This window comes from Cebus imitator, unplaced genomic scaffold (genome assembly GCF_001604975.1).
Source record: "Cebus imitator isolate Cc_AM_T3 unplaced genomic scaffold, Cebus_imitator-1.0 Scaffold223, whole genome shotgun sequence".
Lineage (NCBI taxonomy): Eukaryota > Metazoa > Chordata > Mammalia > Primates > Cebidae > Cebus > Cebus imitator.
Window position 1 is genome coordinate 651130 of NW_016107538.1, and position 11883 is coordinate 663012.

At 53.8% G+C, this 11883-nt stretch overlaps 2 protein-coding genes across 3 annotated transcripts in view; one reads left to right on the top strand and one right to left on the bottom strand.

Moving 5' to 3' along the window:
* Positions 1-7794, bottom strand: part of ARRB2 (arrestin beta 2) — a 10905-nt gene extending 3111 nt beyond the window's left edge. For both annotated transcript variants that reach the window (XM_037727227.1, XM_017496800.2), the window contains exons 1-10: positions 7535-7794; positions 3578-3608; positions 2627-2687; positions 2470-2514; positions 2057-2253; positions 1700-1759; positions 1262-1329; positions 991-1126; positions 685-769; positions 354-426 (exon numbers count right to left, since the gene is read on the bottom strand). In XM_037727227.1, coding sequence (XP_037583155.1) covers positions 354-426; positions 685-769; positions 991-1126; positions 1262-1329; positions 1700-1759; positions 2057-2253; positions 2470-2514; positions 2627-2687; positions 3578-3608; positions 7535-7557 — 779 coding nt within the window. In that variant the 5' untranslated portion in view covers positions 7558-7794. The remainder of the gene's footprint in view (positions 1-353; positions 427-684; positions 770-990; positions 1127-1261; positions 1330-1699; positions 1760-2056; positions 2254-2469; positions 2515-2626; positions 2688-3577; positions 3609-7534) is intronic.
* Positions 7795-8011: 217 nt separating this feature from the next.
* The window catches only part of PELP1 (proline, glutamate and leucine rich protein 1), a 38134-nt gene continuing 34262 nt past the window's right edge, over positions 8012-11883 (top strand). Inside the window, exon 1 of the mRNA XM_037727228.1 lies at positions 8012-8103. Coding sequence (XP_037583156.1) covers positions 8092-8103 — 12 coding nt within the window. The 5' untranslated portion in view covers positions 8012-8091. The remainder of the gene's footprint in view (positions 8104-11883) is intronic.

Below are 11883 nucleotides of genomic sequence, written 5' to 3' on the forward strand. Positions count from 1 at the left end.
GTGAGACCCCCTTTTCTACCAAATAAAAAGGAGGAAGGGAGGGAAGGAGGGAGGAGAGTGAGAAAGAAAGAAAACAAACAAACAAATAAATAAAAAAAAAAAAGCCAGGCATGGTGGTGAGTGCCTGTAATCCCAGCTACTTGGGAGGCTCAGGCAGGAGAATCGCTTGAACCTGAGAGGTGGAGGTTGCAGTGAGCAGAGATTGAGCCATTGCAACAAGAGCAAAAACTCTGTCTCCAAAAAAAAACAGAAAGAAGTGGGGATGGCTCAGGAAGGATTCTCCCCCCACCTCACTTTCTCCTGATCCTGCTCTTCTCCCCTAGATCAGGGCCCGGGTCTCTCCAGATACTCACTCTTGTTCGAGCTGAGCCACAGGACACTTGTACTGGGCGGTGCTGAAGAGGCAGATGTCGGCGTACTGTCTCACTGTGGGGTGGGGCAGGGTCAGGAAGCTCTGGATGGAGTACAGGCCACCACACCACAACTCCAGACCCCGTGGTGTGGGCCCCCCCATGCTCCTCCCGAAGCAGTAAACACCGAGGCTCCCGGTATCATTCTGGAACAACTTAAATTTGAGCCCTGGTGGGTCTCCCGCACTAGGAAATGGCCTGGGTCGAGATCAAACCAGGAGCCACCTTACAGAACTCCCTCCCCGAAGACCCCCTTCCAAACCCCACCTCCTACCAGAGACTTTGATCTTCTTGACGGTCTTGGTGGAGTTGTTGGTGACGTGGACATTTACATTGAGGGGCTCCCCATGGTAGTACAGCTTTTGGGGGGAGGGGGTCATGTGAATTGGTCCTATCATCAGTGTGTCCCCAAACACAGACACATTGTTCTGGCCCCCTCCCCTCAAACCCAAGCCCACAGCAGCTCTCCACACCCAGCCAAGGCAACCTCCTTTACAAATGTCATCCTGACATGTGGCTTCACCCCTCCCCCAGGGTCTAGACTGCACCGTGGCATCTGCGTCACCCTCTCACACCCCACCTCCTTGTCCAGGGATGCCTCGAGGTGCAGGGACCGGTCAGACATGAGGAAGTGGCGTGTGGTTTCAGCTGAAGGCTGGGGGCCGGGTTTCTCCGGGGCGAACTGCACCTTTCGGATCACCAGCCGCACAGAGTTCCTGAGACGGGGTGGGGGCAGGAGGGGGTCAGTCCTCACACACCCAGACCACTCCTCCTGCCTCCCACGGGGCCTGGGCTCCTGGAAGCCGGGAGGAAACTCCCCTCTATGCCACAGAGGAGGTTGCTTCCCTCACCTTTTGTGGCTTTTCTCTTCTAGTGATTTAGCACAGAAGGCTCGAATCTCAAAGTCTACGCCGCAGGCCTCGGGAGGGGGAGAAGAAAAGGCCACATCTCACCCAGGGCTCCCACCAGCATCGCTCCCCTTCCTTCCTCTCCCTTCCCTCCACTTGGGCAAGGGCTCTTCTGCCATTGTGGTCTGACGACCATGGGGACTGGGTCATGGTCGTGCAAGGGGAGCCCCCATCCCCAGATCCACGCAGGTCCAGAGAGCAGGAGGCAGTGTCACGCATGCACAGTCACCACATCATACACACCCTGCTTCCATGGGGGACACTGGCTGACCTTGGCCCCACCCTGGCATCCCAACAGTTTACCCTCTGGCTCAGCGGTGCCTCCAGGCTCCTGCTGGCCCCGTCCTGCCCTAGGAGCCCTCAGGGCTGTTCCTCCCATACCTTCCCTGTATCCTCTGGTCCTGGCTGCAGTGTGACAGAGCATGGCAGATTCTGGGGTATCTGTGGCAGAGGAAAGGGAAGACTTCAGTTCTTCCAGAAAGTCCCCAGATCTTCCTCCACATCGCAACTTAAGAGGCTGGAGAAAGGACTCTTGGGGAAGAGAAAGGAAGAAGGAAGGGGCCCTAGAGAGGAGGCAGAGAATCTAGGGCTTCCTGAATGCACTGGGACCCCGAAGGGGGGTGGATCCAGGGTCCCTGCCTCACTGTTTTTTCCAGATCTGCCCATAACGGGTGCCTTACCCCCCCCCCAGACACAGTCCTAGACCCCTTGCCCTCAGAGGACAGGGGGCATCCTCACTGTGAAGAAGAAGGGGTGGGCATGCTGGCCCAGCTTCCTCAGCAGCCGGTCCTGCAGGCGTGTGGGGGGCCGGGGCAGGTTGGGCACTGGGGGGAAGGCCTGGTAGGTGGCAATGAACAGGTCTTTGCGGAACGACAAGCCCAGGACATCCAAGTCTTCTCGGCCATAGCGGAAGGCGCAGGTGAGGGTCACAAACACTGGCAAGGGAGGGCAAGATGAGTGGTCAGGACCTCCTTTCCCCAGTCCCCGGGTACCTAGCAGCAAGGCCCCTCCCTCTGCAGCATGAGACTTGCCCAAATCCTATTCCTGGCTTCTGCCTCCAGCCTCCATCTCTCTGGGCACCCTTCCAGTGCCAGCCCATTTCACTTCCTTACCCTCTACTTCCCCTGGGTCCCCTGGACTTGGGCCAGTACCTTTGCGGTCCTTCAGGTAGTCAGGGTCCACAAGCACCACGCCATCTAGGAGGGGGACACACCAGCTCACTTCCTGAAAGGGCAGCTCCCCCATTTCCTGGGCCTGGGAACTTCTTCTCCCCTTGGGGAATGAGCTGTCCCTTTCTGGGAAACTTACCTACAGGGTCCACTTTGTCCAGGTGATCTACGAAGTCCCGCTTGCCCAAGTACACGGTCAGCTGAGGATGTCAAGGGGTCAGAAGAAGATTGGGGAGGATGGTGCCAGGGCATCAGAGCCCTCAATACTGCCCTGCCCCAGGATCCCCAGGCTGGGCTACAGGGAAAGAGTTTCTCCAGGTTTCTTCCCAGTAGTGTTAAAAAGGAGGGTGGTGGCATTTCTCAGGCTAGCAGACCTTTAGGCTTTTTAGCTGCTTCCTAATCTCTGCACACCACTGCCCACCAGCCAGGGGTGTGTGTGTGTGTCCTTAGCCCAACCAGCCAGATGTGTATGTGTATTTGCATCCTCAGGGAGGACTCTGCCCGCTAGGGTGTGTGTGTGTGTGTGTGTGTGTGTGTTATGCATGTGCAGTCTGTGAGTATGTGTGTGTCATGTGTGTGTGTTTGGATTCTCAGGGAGGATTCAGCCCAACCAGCCAGGTACGTGTGTGTGTGTGTGTGTGTGTGTGCACGTGCGTGTGTTTGGATCCTCAGGGAGAACTCAGCCCAACCAGCCAGCTAGAGAGCAGCTGCCACCCTCACTAGGTCCCCTCAAGGGGCTCTAGGATAAGCAGGCCACAGCCTGGGTGGGGGCTGTCAACTCTTCCCAGCCCAGCACACCTTGGGTTGGACCCTAGGAGGGCTGTAGGCACATGGCTTGCTTCTGACCTCCTCCTCTGTGGTCTTGCTTGGGGACCCGGGTCTGCCCCACCCAGCCCTGTGGCTGGCTCAGGCTGAGCAGCCTCTGTGGCAAGGGGCTTTAGGAGGGAAGGAAGTCGGCTCTTAGCTGTCACAGGAAGTGGGGAGCTAGGGGTTGGGGATCATCTTGGGGCAGGCTGGCAATCGTTTAGGGGAAGGCTGGACTTTGTTGGGGCCCAGGGAGGGTGAAAGGGTAAGTGCCATGGAGACTCACCTTGCAGTTAGGGCTCGACTTCTTGAAGACCCTAACAAAACAGAAAGGGAAACCCCACTGCTTCCCTCAGACTCAGCAGGGACCCCACACCAGGACCCTGTCCCTCCCAGGCCTGGGAAACAGAGCTCACCCAGGACTCCTCCCTGAGGCTGCAGGGCTTTGCCCAGCTCTGCCCCTTTCCACCTCCTCCTGGAAAGTCCTTCCTATTTCTAACATGACGGCAAGGGAAAATGCCCCTTCTCTTGTCCACCCTCCTTAGTCCCCTTCCCTCCCTAGTAATGGCCACTGGTTACCCTAGGAACCACCCAGGCTCTTCCCAGAACACCTGAATGGGCAGGTTGCCGCAGCATCTGGGTAAGACCTAACCATCCTTCCATCGGGTCTATAGCTCCAACAGCTGGAGCATATAAGAGAGCAATGACCCTGGCCTTTGACCCTCAAATGGTTTCTACCATAGGCCCTAGGCAAGTTCGACTCTATCCATTCACCTCCAACTGTCCTCATCTCCGACCGTAGCAGCTTAAAAGCCTCTTTGTCTTTTAAGGTCCAGCCTTTAGGAAGCTGACCCAGCACAGACACTGGTCACTCCTTGTTTTGGGTTCCTGGCACAGTTCATTTACGTTTTACTTGTGGTATGGCAGGACACAAGCGCAGTTAGCTGCCTCCCTCCTCAGACTGTGAGCCTTAGAGGCCTTATTCATTCAGGCATCTCCAGCACACTGCTAGCCATGTGATGATGATGATAATGCTGGCTAACATTACAGGGTGGATACTCCATGCCCAGCACTGTTCCAAGTGTTTCAAACGTGTTATCTCTTTTAATAATCTTTTGAGACAGAGTCTCACTCTGTCGCCCAGGCTGGAGTGCAGCGATGCAATCTCCACTCACTGCAACCTCCGCACCCCCCTGGGGTTCAAGAGATTCTCCTGCTTCAGCCTCCCATGTAGTTGGGATTACAGGCATGAGCCACCACGCCCTGCTATATTTTGTATTTTTTTTTTTTTTGAGACAGAGTCTCACTCTATTGCCCAGGCTGGAGTGCAGTGGCATACTCTTGGCTCACTGCAACCTCCACCTTCCAGGTTCAAGCAATACTCGTGCCTCAGCCTCCCGAGTAGCTGGAATTACAGGTGCCTGCCATCATGCCCAGCTAATTTTTGTATTTTTAGTAGAGACGGGGTTTCTCCATATTGGCCAGGCTGATCTCGAACTCCTGACCTCAAGTGATCCACCGCCTTGGCCTTCCAAAAGTCTGGGATTACAGGCTTAAGCCACCACATCTGCCCTATATTTTGTATTTTTTAAGTAGACACGGGGTTTCCCCATGTTAGCCAAGCTGATCTCCAATTCCTGACCTCAGGTGATCCGCTTGCCTTGGCCTCCCAAAGTGCTGGGATTACCACCACACCTGGCCCAGTGGGTTGTTAAGCGTACTAAAAGAAGGCTGGGAGCAGTGACTGACGCCTGTAATCCCAGCACTTTGGGGGGCTGAGGTGGGCAGATCACTTGAGGTCAGGAGATCCAGATCAGCCTTCCCAACATGGGGAAATCCCGTCTCTACTAAAAATACAAAACTTAGCTGGGCGTGGTGGTGCGTGCCTGTAATCCCAGCTTCTTGGGAGGCTGAGGCAAGAGAACTGCTTGAACCTGGGAGGCAGAGGTTGCAGTGAGCCGAGATTGTTCCATTGCACTCCAGCCTGGGCGAAGAGCAAAACTCTGTCTCCAAAATAAATAAATTAATTAAATAAAAATAAATAAAACAACCCAGTGATGGAGGTCCTAATATCTCTATTTTATAAGTGAGGAAACTGAGGCAGAGAGAGGCCAAGTGTTTTGTTTAAGGTCACAGAGAGAGTAAATGGTGGGAATTCATATAAACCAAGGCAGTCTGACTCCAAGTCCATCCTCTCAATAAATATTACACTATCGGTCTCTGCAGTTGGCATTAATAGTTTGCTGAATTGAAGAGTATTCGCTTTCCAGTTGCTGAAACAGCTTCAGCCTGGATTCTACCCATGGCTGGTAAGGAAGGGTTTGGCAACCCCAGTCAATTGTGGCCTGTTCTTTGAAGCACCACCTTGCTCCTTCCAATCTATTCTGCCTCAGCAGCGATAGGAAAAGGTCCTCAGATAGTAGAAAGTTAAATCCTGCTAACTAGCCCATCCCTCCTCCAACTCCACCACCCCATTCCCAGAGGACCCGAATGGGTAGGCTGCTGAAGTGTCTGAGTAAGGCCTAACCATCTTCCCATCTGGTCTCCGGCTCTGACAGCTGGAGCATATAGGAGAGCAATGACCCTGGCCTTTGGCCCTAAAGTGGTTTCTACCATAAGCCCAGTTTCTGCTACAACTTCACTTGCCCCTTCTTCCCAGAATGCCAAGTTGTCCAAAGCTTGTAAGGCAAAGGGTATGGAGGCCCCCAAGTATTCCCAACCAATAAAGGAGAATAAACATCAATATGGCGGGATCTAGAATAAACACCCTATCTTTTGTTCCAGCTTGGGGGCTTAGTGCCGTGGCATCATCCAGGTTCTCCCGCCTCTTTGCTTCTGGTTTTCCTTTGTCCCAGAGTGTCCTCACATTAGGAGCCCTGGCACAGGGCTGTGACAGCCACAATCAGTTGGTCCACTGGAGTGTGGCTCTGGGGCAACTGCCCTGGAGCAGCTGCAAGGCACCTGCCCTTTGGATCCTAACCCAGCCACCTTCTGTCAGGCTGGAGAGGAGCAGCATGCATATACTAGGCTGGACAAGGAGGGAGCGCGTGGGGATGACCAGGGAGGTGCCCAGTGGGGGGCAGGGGGTAGCTGAAGCAGATGTCCTTTCACACTTCCTGCTCTTCTGTTTCCTGTGGCCCAGAATTTGATTGGGGTGCAGGAAATTGTGCCAAATCAGCAGTCCCCTTTGGTCCATCTGTCCCACTCCCTGAACCACATAACGGAAATCTGGGGCCTCCCACAAGTCAGCAACTTCCCCTTTCTCTGGGGTGTTTAAACCCTAATCCAGGACACCGATTATTTCTCTGATCATCTCTTTCTGATACTCGTTTACTTGATGCACAGAAATCCAGGTTCTCATACTCCATAGGTTGGAAGTGGGGTTGATATGATGTTTTGCAGAGCAAGCGACAGCTCAGGACCAATTCCCCATTCCTGAGCCCCTCTGGGTTGAGGCCTACAGCCCCAACCTTTTCGCCTTTTGCTCCTGCTCCCCTGGGACTCAGGCATTCACCCCTTGCCCCTTGGGGGTGTTAAGTCACAACAGGAAGTGGATTTTGCTAGAGACCAAAAAAGAGAACTCGGGGTGTCAGTGGAAGGAAAGAGCCTCGATTGCACAGAAAACATCCGGGGAGTGGACGCGGGCCCAGGGTGAATACTGCCTCCCCCACCCACAGGGTGAGGGATACGATCTAGTTTCAGGGAGGGTCGCCACACACGCGGCTCCCCCAAGATGAAGCTGTTGCTCCTGGCAATCCAGGGGAAGGTAGAAGTTTGGATGAGGAGCCACTCGGCCCTCGGGACAGGTGTGGTCAGCGCAACTGCCTGGGGGGGTATTGGACTGGAGGCTTTCCATTGGCTTGGCACGAGTCTAGAGGGGATTCCCCCTCCCGGCATCCAGCCTCCAGTACACGACCCCTCGGGGCCAGCCACCTGCTCCTCCTTCCTCTGTCCCTGCAACGCAGCCTGCACGGGAGAGCCCAGTAGTCCGGCCCCACATCCCTGCGAGAACCCCGACACCGGTTTTCTCATCCTCCTCAAGCCTCGCTTTCTACAGGGGCCCGGGCATTTCCCCCCCCCACCATTATCCTCGAAGACCTGCGCGTGCGGACCCGGATGGCTGCCCCTAGGGACCCAGGCGTCCGGCCCCCAGATCCTCTCCGCTGTGTCCTCGTCTGGGACCGTACCAGCCCCCGCCCCGAGCCACCGCCCATGCCCCGCCGCGTGGCCCCACCTCCCTTACCTGGTGCCGGGTTTCTCCCCCATGGTGCGCGCGCCCGCCGCCCGCTCGGTTCGCGGCTGGCTCGCAGCCTCCTAGTCCGCTGCCAAGATCCCTGCTCCTCCCCGCACCACTGCGCACGCGCGCCCTCCGCGCTCTCGCCTCTTCCCCTCCCTCCGGGCCCGGCTCTGGTCCGGGGGAACCGGGGCCAGATGCGTCAGCCGGATCGCGCGCGCCGCGGCGCAGCCAGCCCTCTCCTGGCAGACACCCGCGCCCATTGGCTCCGCCCCCAGCCTTTCGCGCTGCTTCCCAGCCGGGGAGCCCTCCCCCGCGCGCGGGGCCCGCTCCCGCCCTTCCCGCACATCTCCCCGCCCCACCGCAACCCCTTGGAAACCGATTGGACCCCCTTAAACCAATACACCCGCCTTCCAGGGGATCGAAATCTTTCAATTGGCCCCGGGCATCCAAAACCTGCAGGGGTCTCCTCCCCTTGGTTTGCTTTCTCTGTGGCGATGGGGGCGACGGGGATGTTGGGGGCGGTGGAATGAGCTGGAGCGCCGTCTGGGAAGTAGGATGAGGGGATGCACACGTGGGTGAGCGGTTCAGTTGCGCGATGCTTGCTTCAGTGCGCGCCGCTCGTCTGCTCGCCTCGGAGCGTGCCGCTTTCTGTGGCCCGCCCTCCCGCTTCTTTACTGCAGTGTGTCAGCTCCCTCTGATGTCTACATTTGATCTTTGCAGGGTTCACTTTTTCAGTTTCTCTATCCATCACCTTCAGCCAGCCATCCCAGGTAACATCCACTCACTCGCTCCCATCCATCCATCTATCAACCCATCCATCCATGCCTATTTTTATTTTTCTTTTATTTGAGACCAAGTTTTGTTCTTGTCGCCCAGGCTAGAGTGCAGTGGCACGATCTCGGCTCACTGCAACCTCCGCCTCCGGTGTTGAAGCGATTCTTCTGTCTCAGCCTCCCGAGTAGCTGTGATTACAGGCGCTCGCCACCACGCTAGGCTAATTTTTGTATTTTTGGTAAAGTCGGGGTTTCACCATCTTGGCCAGGGTGGTCTTGAATTCCTGACTTCGTGGTCCACCCACCTCGGCCTCCCAAAGTGCTGGGATTACAGGCATGAGCCACCGCGCCCGGCCATCCATGCCTATTTTTTGCTATTTACTATGCCAATTGATGGGGACACATATGAATTACCATGGCCCCTGCCTTCCTAGAATAGTTGAGGAGACACATACACAGGTATTATGATCCCAGAAATGCTATTACAGAGGTCTGAGTCAGAAGACACAGCAGCTAAGTGCTTGGCCAGGGCGGGGGTGGAGGGAGTGCAGGCTGTCTTGAGTGGAGAACATTTGAGGACAGTGTTTCTGAAGGATGGGCAGAAGTTGAGAAAAACCATTCCAAAGAGAAAGACAAGGCATATCCTGTTGTGAAGTGTTGGTGAAGAAGCCTGGAACAGGCTGTGGGGGATTTTGTATAGCAGATGAAGGGGTGAGATTGAGGGCCCTGCAGGACACATGGGACCGGTAGTGGTTTTAATTTTTTTATTTTTATTTCTCTGGTAGTGGTTTTTAAAGCAGAAGGGGCTGGGTGCGGTGGCTCACACCCACAGTCTCAGTACTTTCGGAGGCCGAGGCAGGCGGATCACTTGAGGTCAGGAGTTTGAGACCAGCCTGGCCAAGATGATGACATTTAGCCTATAATCCCAGCTATTTGGCAGGCTGAGGCAGGAGAATCACTTGAACCTGGGAGGTGGAGGTTGCAGTGAGCTGAGATGGTGCCATTGCACTCCAGCCTGGGGGACAATAGCGAAACTCCATCTCAAAAAAACAAAAACAGGCCGGGCACGGTAGCTCACACCTGTAATCCCAGCACTTTGGGAGGCCGAGGCAGGTGGATCACGAGGCCAAGAGATCGAGACCATCCTGGCCAACATGGTGAAACCCTATCTCTACTAAAAAATACAAAAATTAGCTGGGCGTGGTAGTATGCGCCTGTAGTCCCAGCTACTCGGGAGGTTGAGGCAGGATACTTGCTTGAACCCAGGAGGCAGAGATTGCAGTGAGTCGAGATCGCGCCACTGCACTCCAGCCTGGTGCCTGGCGACAGAGCAAGACACTGTCTCAAAAAACAAAAACAAAACACACACACCCTAAAAATGAGCTAAGTATGGTTGGCTAGTGCCTAGAGTCCCAGGTACTAGGCAGACTGAGGTAGGAGGATCGCTTGAGTTGGGAGGTCAAGGCTGCAGTGAGCTGTGATTGTGCCACTGCACTCCAGCCAGGGGAAATAATTTTTCAGCACCAGGTACTCTTCCAGGTGATGGGAATAGCATAGTGTAGAAGACAAGAGCCCTTTCATGGAGTTTGTATTTTAGACAAAAGAGAAAGTTAATAAATAAAAGCAAATAAATTTCTGGTAATGACATGAATTCTAAGCAGGGAAATGTGACGGAGGCTGATGGGGGTTGGAGTGGGAGCTACCTAAAAGGAAGCCCTCTCAGCATGGCAAGATAGTGTCAGTTACACAGAATCAAAGGACAATCTCCAGTAGAATCAGCAGCATGTGCAAAGCTTCTGATGTGGGAATTGGCTTTGCTGGCGGATAGAAAGAAGGCTAGTTTGGCTCAGGAATAGGAAGAAAGAGGGAAAGTGGTACTTGTGGTATATGTTGAGGTCAGGGAGGTGGGTATGGGTCAGATTGGGTAGATTCTTTTTTTTGAGATGGAGTTTCACTCTTCTTGCCCAGGCTGGAGTGCAATGGGATCTCAGCTCACCAAAACCTCTACCTCCCGGATTCAAGCAATTCTCCGGCCTCAGCCTCTTAAGTAGCTGGGATTACAGGCATGCGCCATTATGCCCAGCTAATTGTGTATTTTTGGTAGAGATGAGTTTTCTCCATGTTGGCCAGGCTAGTCTCGAACTCCCGACTTCAGGTGATCTGCCTGCCTCAGCCTCCCAAAGTGCTGGGATTACAGGTGTGAGTTGGTGGATTCTTGTAGGCCTCAGTGAGGAGATGGGATTTCATTCTCATTACATTTGGAAGCCACAGAAGGGCTTCAAGCAAGGAGTGACAAGAACTGGTTTACATTTGAAAAGATCACTTTGGTTGCTGTGCGAAGGGACTACAAGGTGCCAAGAGGGGAGCAGAAGAAGGCTTTGTAAGAGGCTATTATTGTAAGAGACGAGGTGAGAGTGGCAGTGGAGATGGAGAAAAATTGACGCTATTGGGTTAATGTATTTTGGAGCAGAATGCCAGAACTCGAAGCGTTGGATAGAGGGCAGTAAGAGGAAAAATAGGCCAGGCGTAGTGGTTCACACCTGTAATCCCAGCACTTTGCGAGGCCCAGGCAAGCGCATCATCTGAGGTCAGTAGTTCGAGACCAGCCTGGGCAACATGGTGAAACCCCCGTCTGCACTAAAAATACAAAAATTAGCCCAGCGTTGTAGTGGGTGCCTGTAATCCCAGCTACCTGGGAGGCTGAGGCAGGAGAATCACTTGAACCCAGGAGGTGGAGGTTGCAGTGAGCTGAGATTTCGCCATTGCACTCCAGCCTGGGTGGCAGAGTGAGACTCCTTTTCGAAAAAAAAAAAAAAAGGAAAAAAAGAGGGAAAATGATGACTCTTGGATTTGAATCTAATAATTACAAAAGTACACAAAAATAGAGGTATTAGTATGTTCATTACAGTGATTATATTAGCAAAAAGCTGGAGCAGCGGTTAAATATTAATTCAGCAACAGAATTATTAAATCATGGTGCACTCACTTCATTTGTACCACTCAGTTTAAAAAACAGTGTAAATTAGGCCATGAGTGAAAAAAAGCCACACGCAGACCCTAATCTTGTAAATAGACTATGCATTTAAATGTTTGTGCATAGACTAATATGCAGAAGTATACACACTACTGGGGCAGGGCCTTGCGGAGAGAGGCAGTTTTCCTTTTTACATTATGCCCTTCTATATTGTTTGAATTGGCTTCTGCAAGGTGCACATCTTATATCATTTCTGAAATTGCAAATGTAGTTAAAAATGTCTGTGATTTCAGACCCCGAGAGTTACCTAGAAAGCTACTGATTCCTCGGCCGTGCACGGTGGCTCACGCCTGTAATCCCAGCACTTTGGGAGGCCGAGACGGGCGGATCACCTGGGGTCGGGAGTTCGAGACTAGCCTGGCCAACATCATAAAACCCCTTCTCTACTAAAAATACAAAAATCAGCGGAGTAAGGTGACGCGTGCCTGTAGTCCCAGCTACTTGGAAGGCTGAGGCAGGGGAATGGCTTGAACCCAGGAGGTGGAGGTTGCAGTGAGTTGAGATTGTGCCGCTGTACTCCAGTCTGGGCGACAGAGCGAGACTCCGTT